Source organism: Aphelocoma coerulescens, chromosome 4A (genome assembly GCF_041296385.1).
Source record: "Aphelocoma coerulescens isolate FSJ_1873_10779 chromosome 4A, UR_Acoe_1.0, whole genome shotgun sequence".
NCBI lineage: Eukaryota > Metazoa > Chordata > Aves > Passeriformes > Corvidae > Aphelocoma > Aphelocoma coerulescens.
Window position 1 is genome coordinate 18,094,681 of NC_091018.1, and position 21,607 is coordinate 18,116,287.

The 21,607-nt window shown below is 56.5% G+C and overlaps 2 protein-coding genes and 1 long non-coding RNA gene across 12 annotated transcripts; 1 reads left to right on the top strand and 2 right to left on the bottom strand.

The window, feature by feature from the left end:
- The first annotated feature begins 4,235 nt into the window (after window positions 1–4,235).
- PLP1 (proteolipid protein 1) lies at window positions 4,236–9,348 on the top strand. Of its 2 annotated transcripts, none has more exons than XM_069015596.1 (7): window positions 4,236–4,309; window positions 6,538–6,724; window positions 7,172–7,433; window positions 8,239–8,407; window positions 8,623–8,696; window positions 8,808–8,873; window positions 9,263–9,348. In XM_069015596.1, the coding sequence occupies exons 1-7, from the start codon at window positions 4,306–4,308 to the stop codon at window positions 9,332–9,334; spliced, it is 834 nt and encodes a 277-aa protein (XP_068871697.1). In that variant the 5' UTR covers window positions 4,236–4,305; the 3' UTR covers window positions 9,335–9,348. The 2 variants fall into 2 exon arrangements, with proteins under 2 accessions (XP_068871697.1, XP_068871698.1); XM_069015597.1 differs by having other exon boundaries at window positions 7,172–7,328.
- A 2,336-nt stretch (window positions 9,349–11,684) lies between these two features.
- LOC138110552 (uncharacterized) lies at window positions 11,685–16,243 on the bottom strand. The gene is made up of 3 exons (XR_011150980.1): window positions 13,710–16,243; window positions 13,421–13,513; window positions 11,685–11,755 (listed from the first exon to the last, which is right to left on the bottom strand). It is a non-coding gene; the product is annotated as an uncharacterized lncRNA (long non-coding RNA).
- An 11-nt stretch (window positions 16,244–16,254) lies between these two features.
- On the bottom strand, window positions 16,255–20,556 carry RAB9B (RAB9B, member RAS oncogene family). Of its 9 annotated transcripts, none has more exons than XM_069015600.1 (4): window positions 20,473–20,556; window positions 18,914–18,966; window positions 18,240–18,321; window positions 16,255–18,122 (listed from the first exon to the last, which is right to left on the bottom strand). In XM_069015600.1, exon 4 carries the CDS (start codon window positions 18,038–18,040, stop codon window positions 17,435–17,437), a length of 606 nt encoding a protein of 201 aa, XP_068871701.1. In that variant the 5' UTR covers window positions 18,041–18,122; window positions 18,240–18,321; window positions 18,914–18,966; window positions 20,473–20,556; the 3' UTR covers window positions 16,255–17,434. The 9 variants fall into 9 exon arrangements, with proteins under 9 accessions (XP_068871701.1, XP_068871703.1, XP_068871702.1 ...); XM_069015602.1 differs by lacking the exon at window positions 20,473–20,556 and adding an exon at window positions 20,453–20,471; XM_069015601.1 differs by lacking the exon at window positions 20,473–20,556 and adding an exon at window positions 20,033–20,271.
- Between the last annotated feature and the right edge of the window lie 1,051 nt (window positions 20,557–21,607).

Sequence of the window (21,607 nt, forward strand, 5' to 3'; positions counted from 1 at the left end):
CCAAACTTAAAAACTTGGTAGGTTTAAAAAGTCAGGGTCCTGCAGAGGGAAACGTCAGCCAGACACACCAAAACAGAAGGGCAGACATCTGCTCATCTTCTCTAAAGGGTGACTGCGTGGGAGGTGAGCTCATCTCGGTGCCATCCCTGCTGGCCAGCACCTCCTGGCTGCCTCTGTGGCCTCTGTGGTCCCAGATGAAGTCGGGACAGGCAGGAGATGAGCGCTGGTGCCAGGGAGGAGGGCTCTGTCCTTGGGTTATCCAGCAGGGCTTTGTTGCACTGCCTGCACCCCTGCTTGCTGGGGAGGGTCCTGAGAGCCCCAGAGCATCCCTGGGGGGCTCAGGGTGCAGGGTCTCGCTGCTGCTGGATCCCACACCCAAGGCTGGCACCCTCTGCCCAGCCCTTGACTGAGTCTCACAAGGGTTTTAGCCTCTCCTCTCCTCTCCTGAGCAGCCCCTGCCCTTCCTCTGTCATCTTGCAACACTGGCCTGTCTGTCTGTCCTTCAGCACACCTCCCCTGTCCTCTGACAGACTCTACCAGCTTCTTCTTTTTTTAATTTAATTTTTATTAGCACATTTTGCAGCCTTGCAGCAACCCGGGAATACAAATAGGACAGTGAGGACAGCCAGGCCTGGGCAGCAGGAGCGGGGCTGGCTCTGGAGGGAGTCCTTGGCATCCCAGGAGGAGGCAGCTGGACAGATGCTGCTGGAGCCACCACAACCTTCCCACCACGGTCACTGTCTCCTCTTGGTTTGGTCGGGGCCGCCTGGGAAAAGAGAAGATTTTTCAGGGCAGGAAAATCCCTGCTGCTCGGCTTCCCCGGCCGGGGTGGTTTCACCCTGCTGGTGGGTGAAGCGGGGCAGGGAGGTGGGTGAAGGAGGAGAGTTAAAATCAGCAGCAGATGACAAGAAATTCATCCTGACCAGGGAAGCGAGAGCCTAAAAATAGCAGCAAGGTTCTCAGCTGTGACAAGATACGCTGGGATTTCTCCTGCTGGCAGATGTATAATGGATAAGGGCACTGCACGTGCCACTGCTGGCGCCTCTCGGGTGGACCCAGGGCTGTGCCTGCATTTTGGGGGGCAGAGTGGAGGGGCTGGCTGCGTTTGCAGGGTCAGCACACACTGATTTTGGCCACTGTGCATCTTTGAAAACCCAGCCCCGCGCCCAGGGGAGTGCAGAAAATGAGGAGTGCAGGGAGTGCAGCCCCTTTGGGGCTGTAAGCAAATAAATCAATTAGCAGGGAATACAAATCCTCCCTGAAACTGCAGGAAACTCCCTTCTCCCAGCTGGACCCCTGCTGCCTCACTCCAGGGAGGGCTGCCTGCATGCCCAGCGTGTGCTGGGAGGGTGCAGGACAAGCAGGAGGCTGTCCTGTGCCATCAGAGCGATGGGACAAGTGTGACAGTCTGTGGTGATTGTGGATGAGGTGGCTGCACATGGAGACAGGGACAGGGAGGATGCTTTGGTCCTCTGCCCCACATGCCCCTGCTTGCTTTTCCATCTCACTTTCCATCTCACTTCATCTTTGCCCTAAAGCAGTGGGGTGGCATGGATCAGTGGTGCCTGTGTGGCTGTCCCTTTGCCATTGACACCCCTTGCTTGTCCCCCCAGCCCCAAGTTTGCTGCCCAGGAGAAGTCTAAGTCTGAGCTGCAGCTGTGAAGAGAAAAACCCACAAAAACTCCAGAGAGCCCTTTCCACGTGGGGAGTATATTTAGAGATGTGTGTGTGTGCCCATCCAAATACTTCATTTTGGTGCAGCCCTTTGCAGCATCTCGGTGCAGGTTGTGGGTGGCTGGGGAAGGAAATTCCCCTCCAAGCCTCCCCCCTGCCAGTCCCCAGCACACCTCTCAGGGGGCAGAGTGTGGCAGTCCCAGGCTCTATTAATGGGGGACCCTTCATTTCCCTGGGGGGTGGTTTTGGACGTAATTGGTCACTGCCCAAGGGTCAGAACAAATTGCAAGGTGATCCATATTGATTTATAAGCACGTTTATTTTTACCAGCCTGGCGTGTTCCCCTCCTGGCTGGCAAACAGGGATGCGTCCTCCCTTCCCCACCTGGGAAGCAGCAGTGTTTTCTCTGGCAGGGACAAGCCAACGAGAGGACTTTGATGTGGCCTGGCAGGCTCCCTGCAGCTCCCCTGGGGCCTCATCCAGGAAGGGGCTGAGCTGCAGGATTGCTCCAAGCGTGCAGAACTGTGTGCGGTTGTGCACTGAGGGTTTGCAGCAGAGGCTCTCACAAACTCTCCGACTGAAATGCAAAGGGGAAGGGATGCAGTAAGGGATTTGCAGCATCCCCATGGCCACAGGTACCCCAGGAGCTCTGGCCCCCGTAGTGCAGGCACGGGGCAGTGTTTGGAGTGGGCTCTGGGCTGCCCACCCAGCTGCTTGGGGCAGCCAAAGGCAACTCCGAACACTTTCCTGCACATTTTCTTCTCCCTCAAGCCTTAGAAATCCAGGGAGGGGATTTCTCCCTTTTCCCTGTCTTGCAGCCCTGCTCTGGAGCATCTGTGGATCACTGCCAGGAGGTGGTGGGCTGGTCCCTACTGCCACTAATGACAGGGCCAAGGGGTTTCCATCCCAGGAGGGAAACACCTGCTGACAAAAAGTGCCCAATAGCCAAGATTTTTTGCCAGAATTTCTGCACTTGGTGCAGAAACCACAGTCCCTCTTAGCTGCTTACCTTGTGCTCAGTGAGGTAAAACTCCCCTCCAGGGTGTTCAGAAATGGCAGAGTCAGCAAGCCTGGAACTTCTGTGGAAACAAAAAGAGGGGTTGATATGGTTTTTCCCCCATGTCATATTTTATTCCTTTCCTCTTATGTTGCAATTTATATATTTTATTTACGGGGAACATTTTATGTAATACTTTTTCCTCCTGGTGGCTGGGGATCTCTCTGGGCTTCCCTGGGATGCAGGCAGGACTCTGCTCATTTCCAGTGGCTGGAGGGGTTATGGTTATTTCCAAAGGGCTGTTGCAAGTCTGTCACCTTCCCGTGGCCACTATGAGGACATCATGGCCAGGTGACATTGCTGCCACGCCACCTGGGTGCCACCTTGGGAGCTAAGGGAGTGCCCAAGGATGCTGCCCACAGTGGTGGTAGAGGCTCCCCCTGCTCTGTTGTCCCTTCCCATCCCACACCTGGCTGAGGACACCAGGCAGCCCCTCTGCCATTCTGCCTTGCAGTGAGAAACTGAGGCAGGGAGCAGTGCTGGGGGTCAGGAGCTGTGTCCCACTGATTCGGGGTGCAGTTGGCCACCACAAAGCCATGGCATCATTTGCACAGATGCCCAAGTGGTATTTTCCCCCCAGCCCACCTGTGGGCAAGCCAAGGGGTGGCTTTTTGGGTTTGTGGGGAAGAGGCAGGGTCCTCACAGCGTGGCCCACCCTGTTCCTGGCCTGAGACTCCCCAGCCCACCAGTGTCCCCAAGCCCAGGGACAGCCAGGCCCTGCCACCTCGCTGCCTGGCACAAAGTGGGGCATTGAGGGACACAGCAGGGCTTTGTCCACCCTGTGCCTGCCAGGAAGGGGCCGGTTGCCCTCTGCAGGCTCCCTTGGCCCTGTGCTGGCTCCACAGCTGCAGGGGACCACGGGCACCCTGGGAACTGTGGGGGACATGGGGCACCCAAGGGATGATGCTCCACCTGCTCCAGCCCTGCGGCCGTGGGGACCCACGCGTGTCCCCTCCAGGATGCCATTCCCCCATGGGGGTCATGGGGCTGGGGAAAGTCGCTGCAGGATTCTGATCAAAAGGTGGAAAGCTTCCAGTTTGGAGCCTCCAAAGCTGAAAGCAGGTCCCTGGGATGGGGAACCCCTATTCCCTACCGACAGATGCTGGGAGTCAGGGAGGTGACAGGGGGACACCACTGCTGTCCCATAGGGCCAGACTCCCCCACTGCCACAGTGGGCAGCTGGGACAAACACAGCTTGTTGGGCCTGGGGGATGTCCCCAGAGCCACCAGTGAAGGGGGACAACGCCCTCCCCTGCCCCTAGACTTCTCTCTTATTTTTGCAAAAGCCTTTTACCCCCAGAGCCCTGAGCAGGGCCATTGGGCAGCTCTGCCCAGCAGCCGCCGGGCACCCAGGAGCTGGCAGCCAAGGGGTGCTGGGGGGGCCGGGGGAGGGCGGGCCCGGTCCCTTTAAGGGGGGTGGCTGTCACTCAGAGAGCCCTTTTCTTTGCTGGAGAGCCGGACAGGCACCCAGAGGGGGAAATACAGGGCGTGGGACCGCCTGGCAGGGGAGGGCTCCGCACACAGCGCCGAAGCAGCAGAGCAGGCGGTCGGGGGAGTTGACCAAGTCCAGCACCATGGGTGAGTATGGGGTGAGGGTGCGAGAGCTGCTGCTGGTGTCTCTGGGGACCTTATCCTAGAACAGAGCCCACTGAAACTTTCTTCTGGCACCGGTGAGGTCCTGGTGACCCCGGTGTGCCCATGCCAGCCGAGGGAGGATGCCTTGGCATGGCAGCGGTGACATTTTCTTTCCCAAGGCAGTTCTCTGTCCCCGTGTGTGCTGTCTGTGGGGGCAGATGCCATCCCCACCTGAGCCCTCACCACATGGACTGGAGAGGTGAGAGCTCCTGCCTGGGGCTGACAGGAGCTGGGAGGTCCGGGCAGAGCACTGAGCCTGTCACAGCTCGTGGCACACGGAGGCACGCCTGGTGCCTCAGTTTCCCTACTGGTGCAGCAGAGCTAATACTTACCAGCGTACCCCTGGGATGGCGGGGTGCTCTGTTCCTGGGGGTGCTCTGTTCCTGGGGGTGCTCTGTTCCCAGGGGTGCCTTGTGCTGCTGGCCCCCTGCCTCCTCCTCCTGTCTGCAGCACATTGTTTGGCGCTGGCAGCAGCGGAGCCTGGGTACAAGGCTAAGGACTGTGTGGCACAAGGGCTCTTTCTCCCCTCCTTTCCCCTCCCCAGGCTCCCCCACTGCAGCTTCCCAAAGCGCGAGGGGCTGTGGCAGGGAGCCTGCCAGGCCCTGCTGCATCCCTGCACTCGCAGTTGCCTGGGAATGGAGCTGTTCACTGTCCCTGAGTGGGCACCTCCGAGCCACCTCCCAGGTGCCCAAAAATAAAACCAGAAAAGGCAAGTTTGGCCCAGCAGCCTGCTGGGTGCACAGGGCAGTCCCAGTGGGTCCCAGCGAGGTTGGGGGCCAGGATGAGCGAGACTCTCCCTGGACCTGCTGCGTCCAAGGCAAACAAGAGGGAGGGGTCCCAGCACTCCCCTATAGCGCTGCCTTTGTTCCCTGTTTGCTCTTGGCATGGGGCAGCCACCGGGGTGGCAGTGCCAGGACAATCCCCCATTGTCCTCGGTGCCACTGCGCAACCTTGCTCCCAGTGGGGAGGGGAGAACTGGCCAGGACCCCACGGCTTTCTGGTCCTCTTGGGGAGGAGATAAGCGCTGTGGGATTCGTGGGGGGAGAGTGGGTTGGGTGTGGGTGCCTTTTTGGCATTCAGGGCAGAAATGCTATGCCCAGATGGGATGTGCCCAGGCAGCCACGGTGCCCTGGGGTGCCAGAGCCCACGTCCTGGGGAAGGGCAGCAGCTTCCCTGGGAGCAGGTGTCACACAGCCAGAGCAGCAGCTTGGCCTGGCTTAGCTGGAGCCAAACTGGAGCCAGATGCTGGTGGGTGCAAACCCACCTGGCTGCCTGCCCCCAAAGCAGGCAGGAGAGCAGCTGGCTGGGCACCTCCAAACCCAGCCCACCGGGAAACTGAGCCAACACTCCTGCATGTTAGAGCCCCAACGTGCAAAGGGAGCAGGTGCCCATGGCCTCACTGCTGAAAAAACCCAGCATTTAGGCACTCCAAGCAGCACACTGGCGTGTGTCCTCGCTTTCCCTGCCCACACACAGGTCCTGGAGGACCGAACCTATTACACAAGGGCTGTCATTTGTGGAACTTACACAGCTCCTTCCTACAAGCACATCTGCCTGCATAAAGGGGCAGCTGCAGCCCGAGCTGCCTGTGGGGTGCCAGGCAAGGGACGAATGCCCAGGGTGCCACCTGAAGTCCAGAGTGCTTGGGTCCTGCTGTGCTGCCCCAAGCAGGGCCACCTTGCTGGATCTTCCCTGGGGTTTGTCTCTGTGGAGGCGCTGGGTTCCCCTCCATCTTCGAAGGCAAAATAAAGCTGCAGGCAGCTGGCGTGGCCACCGCCCGCAGCCGGGCTGTGGTGGCAGTGGGGAGCCCATTAGCAGCTTGTTTGCCAGCTCCCACTGGCATTACGCTACATCACGCTCTATTTCCATCTGTTTGTCACGGGTCAGCATGGCTGGCTCGACTCAGCTCCTCACAGCCCCTGTACCCCACCCTGCCACTGTCCCTGAGCACCCTTGGGTGGCCTCCTGTGAGGCTGCTTAGAGAGCTCTCTGGGAAGCTGCTGGGTTTGGCTTTTCAGCACTGCAATGGGTCATTTCTGGGGTTTTCCTTCAACCTGTTTCCCTCCTCCTGCCAGGTACCTTTTTCCCACTGCGCTTGTGCTCCTGAGCTGGGGGCTCCAAGCAATCCTCGTCCTGGCAATCTCGTCCCACCTCACCTCTTTTCTCCGTAGGTTTACTCGAGTGCTGTGCCAGATGTCTCATCGGGGCACCCTTTGCTTCCTTGGTTGCCACTGGCCTGTGCTTCTTTGGGGTAGCGCTGTTTTGTGGCTGTGGGCACGAAGCCCTCACAGGCACCGAGCAGCTCATCGAGACCTACTTCTCCAAAAACTACCAGGACTATGAGTTTCTCATCGATGTGTAAGTACCCCGCTGCAGAGCATCACCCTCACAGCTTCATCCTGCTCTGTGCCAGGCTGAGGTGTCTGGCTGGGCTGGCCAGGGCCACGCTCTCACCCGGGCACCAGGGAGACTCCAAGCTGCCTTTGCCCATGGCTCTGTGGCAGGGTCCAAGTGGCCACTTGTTTTCATTTCACACCAGTTTTTATCTGACCCTTGCTAGGTGTCCTGGGTAGAGCTGGACCTCTGCACTGGGTAGGTATGGAGGATGCGGGGGAATCAGTGGCAGCCTTGCTCACCACAACTTTGCCCCATCTTGCTCTTCTTGTGCCTTCACCCTCTGTTTTGGTCCCCTTGGGACAGCGTGGGGAGGGAAAGTGGCAGTGGCCGGGCTGCCACACACAGGGCTGAGCTCTCCAGCACCGCCCCGGCACCTGAGCATCCCTGCCCACTCCTCTCCCCTCACAGCATCCACGGTTTTCAGTACTTCATCTATGGCACAGCTGCCTTCTTCTTCCTCTATGGAGCCCTGCTGTTGGCCGAAGGTTTCTACACCACCGGCGCCGTCCGGCAAATCTTTGGGGACTACAGGACCACCATCTGCGGCAAGGGCCTCAGCGCAACGGTAACTGGGGGCCCGAAAGGGAGGGGAGCGCGAGGCCCCCAGCGAGCTCACTCGTGGCAGCGGGTGTGTCATTGTTTGGGAAAGTGGCTAGGACATCCTGACAAGGTGATCTTAACCGGGGTTTGGCACCCCTGCGCGCGCCCCAGCGGGTTCACCACGCTCGGTGTGGCCAAAGGGCAGGAGACTGTGGCCGTCCGGGTTTTGGGATATCCCAAAGGGAAGCACAGCCTGGCTGCCCTCCCCCAGGCCCGCCATGGTCCCTGGTGACCAAAGCAGCCCACATGGCTACGTGTAACAAAACTGCTTCATGTTTAAACGGAGGCAGGGAGAATCTGAGTCCCTGCAGTGCTGGCAGCTCGAAGCTCTATGGCACCCAGTACCCCTGGGGTCATCCTCTCTGCTGGGCTTGGGAACTATCACAAAGTGCTGGCAAAGGGGTCCTGTGGCCTGGGGGAGCAGAGGGGCACGGCTGTGGTTCCCTCGGGGGCTGGTTGGGGTGGCACCATGGAGGGAGGGCAGGAGAGCCACATTGACATGCCAAGGCAGCTTTTGCAGCTGTCCTCCTGCAGAGACCAAACCCTGCTTGGCTGTGGGCACGGTTATTCCCCCCTCAAACGTGGCAGCCGTCCTGCTGCTGCTGGTCACCCCCACGTGCACACAGCTGGGTGTGAATCTGGGACTGGCACTGGCTCTGTGAGCTGCAGGAGCCCCCAGCTCGGGCTGCTGTCCTGTGCTGCCTGCCTGGGGACACGCTGGGTCTGGCAGGAGGTGCAGAGCTGGGCGCAGGCAGCATCGCAGTCCCCCACCTGCCCCACGCCCTCCCCTGCCTGGGGAACCTCGCGCTCCCCTGTCCGTGTCCTTGGCCACTTGGTAACCACGGCTCTGCCCGGGTTTGTCCTGCCCCTTGCAGTTTGTGGGCATTACCTACGTCCTGACCATCATCTGGCTCCTGGTGTTCGCCTGCTCTGCGGTGCCCGTCTACATCTATTTTAACACTTGGACCACCTGCCAGTCCATTGCCAACCCCACCAAGACCTCGGCCAGCATTGGCACCCTGTGTGCGGATGCCAGGATGTACGGTGAGTGCCGGGTTCACCACCCAGGAGCCAGGGCTCAGGGCAGAGGAGAGAGGATGGAGGACAGGGCCCGGGCACATTGGGCTGGGATAAAGCAGGGCAAGTGCTGAAGAGCCCCAAAATGCTGGGGTGTGTGTGACACACATGGCTGCAGGAAGCTGAGCAAGGAAGTCAGCTGTCAGCCGTGCCCCGCTCACCTGGCTCCCACATCTCCACAGGTGTCCTGCCCTGGAATGCTTTCCCTGGCAAGGTGTGTGGCTCCAACCTGCTCTCCATCTGCAAGACCAGTGAGGTGAGTAACTCCTGCCACCCCACGTGTGCTCCCCTCAGTGGATCACCCCAGCACTGGCCTCCCCAGGCAGCACATGAGACCCTGTGAGCTCACCCTCCTCTTCCCTTGCAGTTCCAGATGACTTTCCACCTCTTCATCGCAGCCTTTGTGGGGGCAGCTGCCACGCTGGTCTCGCTGGTGAGTCAGTGCTCCCCCTGCCCAGCCGTTCTTCTCCGCCTGGCAAAGATGTGGGGGAAAAGGACAGCGAAGGTGGTGGGCATGGATGGGACAGAGCCTGTGCTCGTGTCATTTTCTGGCACGTAAGTGCAGATGGTGAATCCAGGCCATAAGGTAGAGGTGGCAGCAGGAGGGGATCTGGAGAGGCTTTAGGAGACCACCAGGGAGAGATCCTGATGCCAATGCCCTGAGACCCCTGCCTTTCCCCGCCTCTCCTCTTGCTTTACGCCAGTGACCCGGCACCGCGGTGTCCCGACGGTGCAGCGGGGCTGTGGGGCTCTGCAGGGCACTGCTCTGTTGGGGTGTGGGGCTGGGGGCTGCCCCCTCGCTCACTCTCTTCCCACCCACAGCTCACCTTCATCATCGCCGCCACCTACAACTTCGCAGTCCTCAAGCTGATGGGCCGAGGCACCAAGTTCTAGCCCGCGCGCGGCGGAGCCCAGCCAGACCAAACGCCCTTCTTTTGTCTAACCCCGAGGCTTTAACACTGCAGCCACCCGACACCAGGTCTCCTGCGTTAACTCTGCCTTCGCTGATGACTCCCCTCCTCTTCCTCCCTCGCATCCATTGTGCTGAGCATGACCAGGAAGGAGAGCTTCCCACCAGTGGACACCTCTTCATGCACTTTTCTCTCGTTGCTCATCCGTAACTGGTTCGCTCTAGAGCCAAGCCCATCAAAACCAGCCAGAGAAGAGGAGGGACTTATTCCAGTGTCCCAATGTTGCCTAGGGATGAGCAAAGGCCTTCAAGCTCCTGGGAGGAAGAAATCCATGTAGGTTGCTCCATGAGTAGCAAGAGGCTACCTAGAGAGAAAAGGAAGTTGGCCCAGTCCTGGTATCATTGCTAGAGACTCTCCTGGAGCTGTCTGCTGTCACCACCCATGGATGGAGAATAAGAGAAGGATTTTTTTTCCCTTAGCAGAGAAAGATGATTTTAACCTAAATTGCCTGCTGCAGCCACAGCAAAGGGAGTTCAGGGCAAGGATCTTCCCAGTGTGGAGAAGAGAGTGCTGACCCCAATGCTGATAAAGCCCTAACCCAGCTGCCCCTATTAAAGCCTAAAGGAGTTTGGTGTCTCTGTAGACAAGGGGGACTCTTGGCTTTACCCTCCAGGCAGCAGAGAGGCAGCAAATAGGTTTGACTGAGGAGGGGACATCTCTGCACCAAGCCCTGGGAGCGTAAAGCCAGAGCCATCCCTCTGTAGGCAGGGGATAACCCTCGGGACCGCGTGCCTTCGCCTGCCCTGCCAGTGCCCTTCACAATGGTGCTCTTCTCTGGGGTGACGTCTGCTTCTCTAACCTCCGCTGCGCCGGAGAGCTCGGCTCGCTTCTCACCCGTGTCAAATGTAACCGTCCCTCCTTCTGTCCCCCTCGTCCCCTCACTTTTTTTCCTGCAAGTCAGGACAACTGTCTTGTGCCTGCCGGGGTGGGAGGGACTGGCAGCATCTCGCTTCCAGGTGAAACCCGTGAAGAAAGAGAGGAGGGAAGGAAAGGTGGCGGTTTGGGGGTCACAGGGTGCAAACACAGCCCATCTCTGCAATCCAGACCCTTTCTGGTGCCAGTCTTTTCCCGTGGAAAGAGGTAGGGGGACAGGGGGTTGGGTGGAGACCTCTCCTCCATGACTGTTCTCCAGCTGGAGGAAAGCCCTCTGGCTGGGTAGCATGGGTCCAGCCAGACCTGCAGAAGTGCTGTTTCTAGTCCTCCCTGACAACTGGTGATTTGTTTTGCTCTCTCTGCCTCTCTTCTTAATGCTAATCTTTCTGTTTATTTATTGGAGAAACTACTTTCAGTGGCAGACTGTAGCTCCATCTTGCATGGATTTCTTTTCTTTTTTTTGTGTCTGTATTATTGTTATATATATTTTTAAGTGCTGGTTTCAGCAGGGGCAAGGATAAGGAGGCAGATCTGCTGAGCAGTGCATTTGAAGGATCCTTGCCACCGGGAATGCTGAAATAGGTTGGCCAGGCTACCAACGCACACGGGATGGGGAAGGGGGGGAGATGCCAGGAGGGATGGCAGGGTGGGGAGAAACCAGTCAAGATCTGGAAATTCACATCAATGCTATCTCTCTTGGGGGTTTGCTGGGGTTTTTTTTTCATATCCATTTAACAAAAAATAACCAGGTCCTCCTTCCCACCCTTGTCCCCAGACCCCACACACACGCACACACACACACACATACACACACACAAAGAGTTAATCGACTGAAAGTGTTTCCTTCATTTCTGATCTAGAATTTCAACTTGTTAACCAGCAATAAAAAGGAGCAAGTTTTTAAAGACTTATCTTACAGGATGTATTTTATAAAAATTAAAGAAAATACATTAAAATTAAGAACATTATGAACAAGATGTACGTCTGCCTGTCCATTTGCTGTGCTGCCTTTCCCAACCCTGAACCCACTGACAAAAAAAAGAGGGGAGGCTCTCCAGGAAAGGGGAGGCTGCCGAGGAGAATGTCTCAGAGGAGCAGCACTTGCAGACCCATGTGTGGGCCAGCAGCCCCTGCAGGGCTCTGCCCACTCCAGCCACGAGGTTCATAACTCTGACTTCAAAATCATTGTTCCCAGCTGGGGGGCCCTTAAAACCTCTATTTTTCCTCCAGCCACCCTGAGGAAAGCTGGGGTCTTGTAGCAGCTGCTTGCTTGTGTTTGGTGGTGCTGCTGCCCTTTAACACTCAGCCCACGTGGGGACAGCCTCTGCTATGTCTCCTCATGTAGCACAACAAAACCACAACAAAACTAACAGGACAGCTCAGGCCAAGCTGGCTGGCACTAGGCAGCATGAGTGGGATGAACATGTCCAGAGCCATGCAGGGTGGGCGATTCTTTTTCTTGCAGAGAGCCCTGTGTGGAAAAGGACGGTCTTGCTTAAGCACACGGGCATGCTGGACTGTCCCAGAGCCCTACATGTCCTGTCTGTGGCTCTGTGGTGGCCACGTGCCATTTGCTGAAGGATCGTTAACAGTGTGCACAGAGGGCATCAGCTGCTGCCTTTCTGCCCCAGAAGCCCTTAGGTGCATCTTTCCACAGCAGCTGCTCAAAAATTATTGATTCAAATGTTGTTTCTCTTGGAAATCTCCCCAGGAGCTGTGCTCGGTGGCCTCCAGGGAGTGAGGCCACAGAGGGATGCTCCCAGCCCTACGCTGCTGTTAGCAGATTTCAGGCACAGCCACATGCCCAGGAGTGGCAGGGTGGAACCATCACTGCTCTTCCTAAATGGGAGTCTAGCCCAAATCCCACTGCCCCCTCTCTTCCCTGGCTTCAGCCCCCTCTAAACAGGCAGCAAAGCTGCCCATGCACGCTGGCCAGGGGAGGTTTAGCTCATGCACTGCTGCTGCCCCAGCTCAGTGGCACAGCTCAGCCTTGCCCTGGCTGACAGAAACCCCTGGGGCTGCAGCCAGCATCAATAGGGCCTTTTGTTCCCTGCGTTCCCAGATGCCATCACCCTCCTCTCCCCATGCTGAAAGGGTCCTGTGTGTGCACAATCGGCCGCTGGGCAGCAGCGAGCTGGGGAACAAAACACCATCTCTTTCCCCTGGCAGAGACTGGTGCCCCTCCGGCCGGGGTGAGGGCTGGGGACAGCAAGTGCAAGGTGGTGTGTGAGAGCAGCCAGCAAGGCCAGGGTGCCGGGCAAGTCCAAGGGCCAAAGGACACATGTAGCCTCATCAGGTGTGCCCTTGGCCGTGTCCCGCTGTCACCCCAGCTGGGGACATGGGACCTGGCCTCACATCTCCTTTCCTGGGCACCCAGCGCCCTCCAGGAACCAGCTGAGAAAAGACAGGGAATAAGCTCAGCCTCGTACCAAACCGCATCTCTGTAAATCGGCCCATCAAGAGAGCTCCGAGCCGGGGAGCCGTTGCAATCACCTGTTTTCCCTTGCCTAGCAGCTAAAATGTGGCTGTGCTTTGCTCCCACAAAGGCTGGACCAGAGAAAGGCACCCTGGAGCAAGTCCCATGGACTGTCTTGCTGGCAAGAAGGCGACTCCCATCCCTCCATCCCGTGCCCTGCTGCCCCGGGAGACGGCCCTGTGTGCCTTGGGGAGAGCAAAAGAGAAAGGAGAGGGTGGCGTTGGTGATGACCACGGTTCCCCAGCAAGGGCGAAGGGCCGCCGGGCTGATGCTGCTCCCGGCCGCCTCCGCATCCCCGGTGCTGCGGCTCCTCCCCGCGGCCGCCGGACGCAGCGCCGGCTCCTCGGCAAGCGGCGGCGAGCCCCGGTTCCCCCCGCAGCCCCGGTCCCCGTCCCTGCGGCTGACGGTGCTCCTTCCCCGAGCCTCCGGAACTCAGAGAGCCCACCGGGACACACCAGAAACACCACCAAAGTCTCACTTCTCCTAGTACGGATTGGGACTCAGGCTGTGTAGGATGATGTGCTGGTTTCAGCTGGGGTAGAGTTCATTTTCTTCACAGTGGCTAGTAGAGAGCTATGTTTTGGATAAGGCATGCCTGGCAAGCAGCGCTGCCTGCCACGCACGGTACTAGCACCCACCTGACCTGGCTAAAGTCCTCACCTGCATCCCATCAGGCAGCCAGCTGCTTTCTCTCCATCTCTGCACAGTCCAGTTCTGCCAGGAGGATGTGTGAAGAGGAGGAGGGAATAGCAACTGGAAAGTCACAGAATTATAGAATGGCCTGGGTCAAAGGGACCTTAACAATCATCCAGGTCCAACCCCATGCCATGGGTAGGGACAACTTCCACTAGACCAGGTTGCTGAGAGCTCCATTCAGCCTGGACCTGAACACTTCCAGGGATGGGGCATCCACAGCTTCTCCAAGCACCCTGTTCCAGGAGTCCTGTACCTGCACGTGGCCACGAGCACCAGCCCCCAAAGGACTCCATGAAGCCATGAGGAAAGATCTGCTGCACCAGCCAGGCAAGCACTGGGGCCAGGGGATATCTGTGTCCATTTCTGATTGCTTTTGCAGGAGCAATCGCCTCAGCAGGTTATCCACCGTTTCACAGATTAGCCCAATCTCCCGTCAAGGGACTCTGTCTCACCTGTGGCCTTCAGACAACCACCGAGGAAGCTGCAATCACCTCCCACCTGGGCAGTGCGGAGTGTTCCTTAGTCCAGAGCACAACATGCCAGTGCCTCAGTGTCAGAGCTGCCCCCAAGCCCCTGTTTGGAACTGGAGCCTGGAGCAGGGTTCAGAGGCTCCGAAAAAAGCATTTTTAACTCATTATTCTTTCTGCTCAACCTCAAACCCTGCAACGCTCCAAGGCCAGAGCCATCTCCCACCAGCTCGTGATGACTGTGTGTTTTCAGCTGCCTTTTTAAACAGCTGAAGTAAGATGTTGGAGGACCCCAGATATTCCAGCCCACATTTAAAATGCATGGTTTCCAAGGACTTTGAACCCTACACTGCCTCCTGGAATCATGGATAGGGCAAACAGACCTGGGAGGAAAATAAACTAAAAGGTTCTGCCAAAAGAAACAGCAGGCACAGGCTCTGCAAACACAGAGAAAGCCTCCCAAAATAAGCAGCCATCCTGGCAGGACAGCAAAACAGAACAGCTCCCATATGCTGATTTCCTTCTCGGCATCCTATGGAAATCATGCCTGGTTAAAACCCCCTGGAGCCTGAGGAACCAGTTCCAAGATCACCGGAAGAATTCACAGGAAAGTACCGGACTTGCTGCTGAGAACCCAGGCTGAGAATTTAAGATGTAGTGACAGAAGGAAGCAATGTGCAATATTTCTGTTTGGAAACTGTTTTCTGATACTCTTGAAAAGACAAAACTGGTCACTGGATTCAGCTGCTGAGTTCTGATCCTTCAGCTCCTGGCCCAGGTAGGTACACAAAGGAATAATCAAATCCCCCTGATCCCTTGGTGACTCCTCTCTGCCAGATGCTGTAACTAACCAGTCCTCAGAAGGAACAAAAGCTGACTTGAACATTGATAAACCATGAAGGCAGCCACTTCCCAAACTCACTTGAATACATCCATGTTTTATTTGTTTAAATAAAGGTAGAATCTTGGTTTTACAATTCCAGTTCTGTAGCAATAGCAACAACCGCAGCAGCACGAGTGGACACAAGGAAGGGATGGCTGTTGGCACCGAACTTCCAACAGAGTTCAAAATCCTGGCTTCTTTGGGAATTGTGCGTTTCATTTAAAATAAATTTAACAACTGAAATATATTATATTACACCTTTTTTAAAAAAACCATGTAAGCCTAATATAATAGGGGGCTTTAATATAAAAAAAGTCAACGACACAATGTCTGTTAGAAATAAAAGGTGCTGTATAACACGTGCACAATGAGGCTCCTGAACTTTAGCTACCAGCATTGACATGCACAGTGTGCTGCAAACAGCTGCACATGTGCCCTCCTGCACCGTGGCATGCTGAATCTCTGCCCTCTTCCACAGGATGTGCCAGTCCTCACACAGATCCCAGGAGATCCATGGGGAAGTGGCAGTTTCACCTGCAGGGAGCTCCCTCAGCAGGCTCCCTGGCAGGGCCAGCCAGCACAAGAGGGCTTGAGTCTGTTCTGACCCCGAGCCCGTGTGCAAACCAGCTCCAGGAATGAGGCTGTTCAGGGATGGAAACTGGAACCACAGGTCACAGAGCCTGGGACCTTGAAGGAAATATCAAGCAGTGTTAAAGAAGAAAAATCTAGAGGCCTCGGGAGGTCAGACAGGTAAATAAACAGGAACAATAACATCCTGTAAAATCTTGCACCTACAGAGGCAGAACCTTAAGGGACCTGTTTTTCCAGAGGCTGCAAGAGCTGCCTGGATAGCATTCACTCCCCATGAATACAACTGTTCAGGCCTGTTTGGAAATCAGACCCCCCCTAAAGCATTAATACTCCAGTGCCTTCCACACACGGTTGCCCTGCAGAGAAGGACAAGATCTCCCTGGATTACCCCAGAGGAAATGGGGGAATGTTCGTGCTCTGCATGCTCAGAGACTGTGCTGTGATGGACACAAGCTGTAGAGACTGCCCTGCTCTAAAGCACAGCTTAATGGAGGGCTGCTTGATTTGAGCTACAAGATTTACCATCCAGCAGCTGGTCACAGTGGGAATCACACCCGGCAGCCAGTGGATACGTGCTCGGGGCAGGCTCCTACGTGCCTGTGGGCAAATGCTTGCACGGCACGAGGTTTGAATGGCAAAGACAGCAGTCAGCAAACTCATCTCTGCTACACAGACAGCCTAGGACTAACTACTAGCAGGGAGCAGGAGATGACAGCAAAGCCTGGCATCCCTTCTAGAAGGTTCCTTGGGGCCCCCATGCCTATTTTTCAGCCATCTTGAACAGAGGAAGTGGGGCAGCTTTCTCCCCACTGGACTGAACACAGCAGTCAGCTAACGGAGCAGACACCCACGTCTCTCACAGGAATTACAGATAAAACATCCTGGATTTCCCACGAGGGATCAAGGGCCAGGCCAATGGCATGGGTTAACTGTGCTCAGCAGACCTGTGCCTGACACAACAGGTGAATGGTGCCATGCTGCAGCATTCCCATGCCAGAGACACTGAAGGCATGGATCTGCCAGCTAATGAGGCACAGTGGTCACCAGTGCCAGACAGCAAGTGGGCTTAACAGCTGACCACACATGAGTACCCCAACCACCTGCACACCTAGGAGACAGCCCACCCACCTGCCATCTGGTCTGCTAGAGCACATCACCTGAACACAGTGATTACTTGTGACAGAAACCAGCTGAAGTTTCACACTCCACATCTCCTGAGTAACCCTTTGACATAACCCAGCGAGTGTCCACATCAGTGTTTTTCACAGAGGGCTTCAAGGCTGAGCCTCCACAAGACACAAGGAAACATGTATTAAACAACAAGCAGACAGTCTCTCCAAAAAATAACACTCACACAAGACAAAGTCAGAGGTGAGGAAAAACAGACCAGAAATAGGCAGCTATGAAGAAACAATGCTGTCACATTCAAACACAGGCCCATCTCTCCTTCATATGTTGCTTCAGGTCAGAGCTCTAACAATTCTCATCACAATTCAGCCTCAGGACACAATGCACTTATCCCAAACAACAGATACACACATCCCAGCCACTCCAATATTTGGCTTTCTCACAGTCATATGGGCCAGAGTCTTTACAACAGGTTTTGTTCAGTATGCTGAGTGGGATTTCCTTTGGCAGTATGGTCATGAGTGGGTCTAGTATTTTTTTTTAATTCAGGACTAAAATACTTCAGTGTCTAGGATGCTCTCAGCTTTGCTCTGCAGGCAGTTCTTGGTACAGAACAAATCCCTATTGTCTTTAGTGAATTTAAAGGACTTTAACCCAGCCCTTCAAACCTGCTAAAACAGAGATGGAAGCAAGACTATGCTCACATGCTCTGTTAACAGCTCCCTCCTGCAGATACATGCTCTGTGCCTGAAAACTCCAGGCAGGATTCAGATGGTGAGGCTGCAGCTCCCCAGTGAGCAAACCACCTCTTGTCCTTGTGGCCACTCTCCTAAGAGTGCCCCAGGGCTGCCCAGGTGTGTTCCAATCCAGCCGCTGGCTCGAGCGCCGTTCCTGATGCAGCAGCCACTCTCAACAACAGGAAGACCCCGATTTGGAGCTGGAGTGCAGGTCAACGGTGTGGCCCAGCATGCAGTGCTCCAGCTGCTCCTCCACCGCCAGCACCTGTCTCACGGCTTCCTCAAAAGCCACTGTCACATTGGTGTCATCCTTGGCACTAGTCTCCAGGTACGGATAGTTACCGTTTTCCATGCACCAGGCCCGGGCCTCCTCTGTGCTCACCTGTCTCTCCAGTTTGTCTATCTTGTTGCCCAGGACTACGAATGGGAAGTGTTCAGGGTCCTTCACATCAGCATAATAGATAAACTCCTTCTGCCAGTTACTGAGGTTCTCAAAGCTCTGCCGGTCATCCACGCTGAAGGTCAGCAGGCAGCAGTCTGCTCCCCGGTAAAAGGGCGTCCGCAGGCTCTTGAACCTCTCCTGTCCCGCAGTGTCCCAAATCTGGAGGGTCACAAAACGCCCGTCCACCTCCAGGTCTCGGTTCAAGAACTCCACCCCAATCGTGTGGAACGCCTGCGAGTCAAACTTGTTGGTGACGTACCGATTCATGAGGGAGCTCTTCCCAACTCCACCATCTCCAAGGAGAATGACCTTTAGGAGCAAGGACTTCCCACTCATTGCAGCAGGACGGAGGGGCGGGGTCACAAGGCAATCTGCAGGGTTCAGAAATAGTACAAAACAGCCATTTGACTTGTGGGTTCTGCAGGAAGACACAGAGAAGAACAGAATATGGTGTTTCCATCACCATTTCTGAAGTTTCGTATATAGGAGGTGATCTCTCTTTTTAGAGAGATCTTATTATCCTAATCTCTCTTACTAGAGTTTAGAACCGGGAACTGGACAAGCTTTCAGGCGCTCAAGTCCTCCATCAGGTCCAAAATGGATGCAGCAGGTGACCCCTTTAAGTGCAAGGTGAAAACAACTGTTGAGAGTTTAGTATCAATTACACCACTTGTGGTGAAAACTCTTGTATCAGAAAGCTTGCTCAGTTTTTCCAAACACATCATCACTACTTAAACATCTCTCCGGGCCTGCATCCTGAGGCTATCACAGAAACAGCAAAATCACTGCCACCAGGCCTTCCTTTCCACTGTATCATCACCAGCTAAGTAATTTCTCCCCTCTGACTTGCTCTACTGGAAGGATATAATAGATGTGCAGGTCTAGTATCGATACAAGTCATTTGTCAAGCCAGTTCTCAATCAGCCCGAGGATGCTGACTCACCTTGCCAGCGGAGCTGCACGTGATCTCCATGGCGCAGGAGGGGTTTCCCAGGCACCCAGCTGCTCTTTGCTGGCAATGCCTGTCACAGCCCCGTTTGCTTGGGCTCAGCTGCAAGTTCACATTGCAACAACCCAGACACCACAGGTTTCTTAGTCAGCACCCTCAAGGCCAAGTGCTGATGCATCCTACCCCTCCCAGGGACACTCTGCAGGCGAAGGTAAAGGCCTGACATGGAATAAGATGTTTGTTTGGCTGTTGTACTGTACCTGCTCTGTCTCCAGGACTGTCCAGGGAACACCTTCCTCCAGTGTAATAGTCACTAAAAAACAAACATCAGTCATCAAGGTTACCAGAGCTGCCCTCGTTGTCTTTCAGTTTGTGATGCGGATCCAGGATGGAAGGACAACAGCAGAGCTCTAGGAACCTGCGCATGCAGTACTGATAGCTGGAGTAAAACAGCAAGAACAAAGCACTGAGGAGTTTCCCTTGCCCTGAGTGAAATGGAACACAGCCCATTTCTGGCCAGGGCAGAGGCAGAACAATGTGCATGCTGAACCCCAGATAAGAACAGAACAAACTGAAGGAGCTCTGACATGAGTGCACAGGATGTGCACCCTGTGCCTCCCCTCAATCCAGGGGATGGTAACAACTGCGATCTGCTTGTCCTGCCTACTCACACACCCTGGAATCTGATTTGAGGATTGAACATGCACCTGAATCTGCTAACCAGGAGTGTAAGCCAGCTGGCAAGAGCCTGGTATGAAGAGATGGAGCTTGCTTACACCTGCTACTAACATTCCTGGGAAGGGCGTGGATGAGTAGTGCTGCTTGGTGATGGCATCTCCAACCCATTGAAGCAGGATTTTGTGGCACTGCTCAGATCAGCACTCCTACTCCTTCCAGGCCAAACCCTGCTTTCTGCCTTAACCTCGAGGGGCCCTGCTCAATCTTGATTCTGCTCTTTTTGCAGCCCTTTCAAACAGAGCTTACAGCAAAGCCAAAAGCAGAAACTTCTGCTTTAAGTGAGTTTCTGCACTTTGTGCACAAAAGGCTCACAAATTTCACTTCCCTGGACAGAAACACCTCAAACCAAGCATAGCTGAGCTAACCTGATGGGCTATTTGAGGAGCAGTGTGTGACCCAGTAGTTCTAAAGAAAAGACCAAAATGCAAATGTCAGAAAAGACAAACAGGAACTGCAGCACAGGTGCCCATGGTCCATGGCTCAATGAGCTGTTCAATACCCTTGTTCCTATCCCAAACCTTCCTGAGGGATGTTTAAGACAGTCGCTGTCACCAAAGCCCCTCCTGGCACAGGCCAGCAGCCCCGAGCAGAGTTTCTGTTTAGAAATGGTCAGTTAGCAAGTGATTCGTTTAAAAAATTACCAATAGGTTACATCGGGCTGCTCCAGGGCCTGCAGGTCAGCACGCTGTCGGCAGCCGTGACACAGCCGTGCTATCGCTGGCCCCGTTGCGAGCTATTCCGGAGGCTGAACCCCACCGCAGCAGGGCCGACCCGCTCTCGCAGGGCGCCAGCACCTGTGCGCAGGTACCAACAGAGGGGTGGGCACGCCGGGCCCGACTCCCCCCCCGCTCCCCAGGCCCCGATTCGGCGGAGGCGAGACCCTCCGGCAGATCCCCTCCCGCCCCACGGGAGCTGCCGAGAAGGTGCCCGCACCCGAGGAGCGGCACCCGCGAGGGGGCCCTCGCCAGGGGCCGGGGTCAAGGAGCGGCTCTCCAGCCCCCCCTCTGCGGGTGCCCAGGCCGGGGGCGGCGGCGCCGGGCCCGCCCTTACCCCGCCCTTACCTCGCCCTCACCGCCCTCACCTCGCCCTCACCGCCCTCCGGCCGCTGCCGCCGCCGCCCGGCCCGCGGGGCGCAGGTGCCGCTCAGCCCCGCGCCTGCGCCGCGCACGCGCCTCCCGCCGGCCGGCAGGGCCCGCCCTCGGCCGGCAGGGCCCGCCCCGCAGCCCCTCACGGTCCCGCCGTCACTCGCCCCGCCGGGGCCTCGTTCGTGTTGTCAGTCCCTCGCGTTCCCGCTGTGCCTCCTCAGCCCCCTCGCACTCCCTCCTCACAGTCTCACCTGTGCCCCCTCGCTGCCCTCGAGATCCCATCCCCTCAGTGTCCCCCCTATGCTCCGAAGCCCCTCACTGCCCGCCCTTCCGTTCCCCCAAACAGTCCGGCATGTCGCCCCGCAGCCCCCCACAGTACCCCCCGTCACTCCCCTCCACACTCGCTGCGTGTCCCAGCTGTGCCCTGCAGCCCCGCACTGCTCGTCCCCGGCACTCCCCTCACAGTCCCCTCTGTCACTCTCCTCACAGTTCCCGCATGTCCCCTGCCCCCCGCAGCCCCCTCAGTGCCAGGCCCTGTCACTCCCCGATCTCTCGTCTCCTCACAGTCGCACATGTCGCACCGCAGCCCGCCACCGCCCTTCGCTGTCACTCCCCTCACAGTCCCCCCTGTGCCCCCTCGCTGCCTGCCCCTGTCACTCCTCTCATAGTCCCCCCGTCCCCACTTTGTCACTTCAGTGACAGCTGCCCGAAAGAGCAAGACTCCCCTACCCTCACAGTAGCCCACGGGCTCAGGATCAAGAATATGTTTAAGGAGGTTTCTGGGGAAGAATGGCTAATACAAACATTACAGAGAGTTGAAGGGGAAAATAGTGGCAAGGTCATGCCAGCCTCGCCCAGACAGTAAGGGCAGAGGGAGGGGGAAACCAGAGGCCCAGGTGGCTGCAGAGGGGTTTTGGGGAGCAGGAGCCACTTGTGTGTTCCCCTATGGTTGGCATCATCAACTCTTCTTCCTATTAGTGCCTGGTGCTCACTAAGATACACCTTTGAAAATTGGGACACATCTCACTGAGGCTGCAACATGCCCTGGACACCTTCCCTGGGGTGGGGGGAACAGCAGGGACCCTTTGCATGGACAGCTGGGGCTTTTGGCCCTCTGGATCCTGCGTCAGC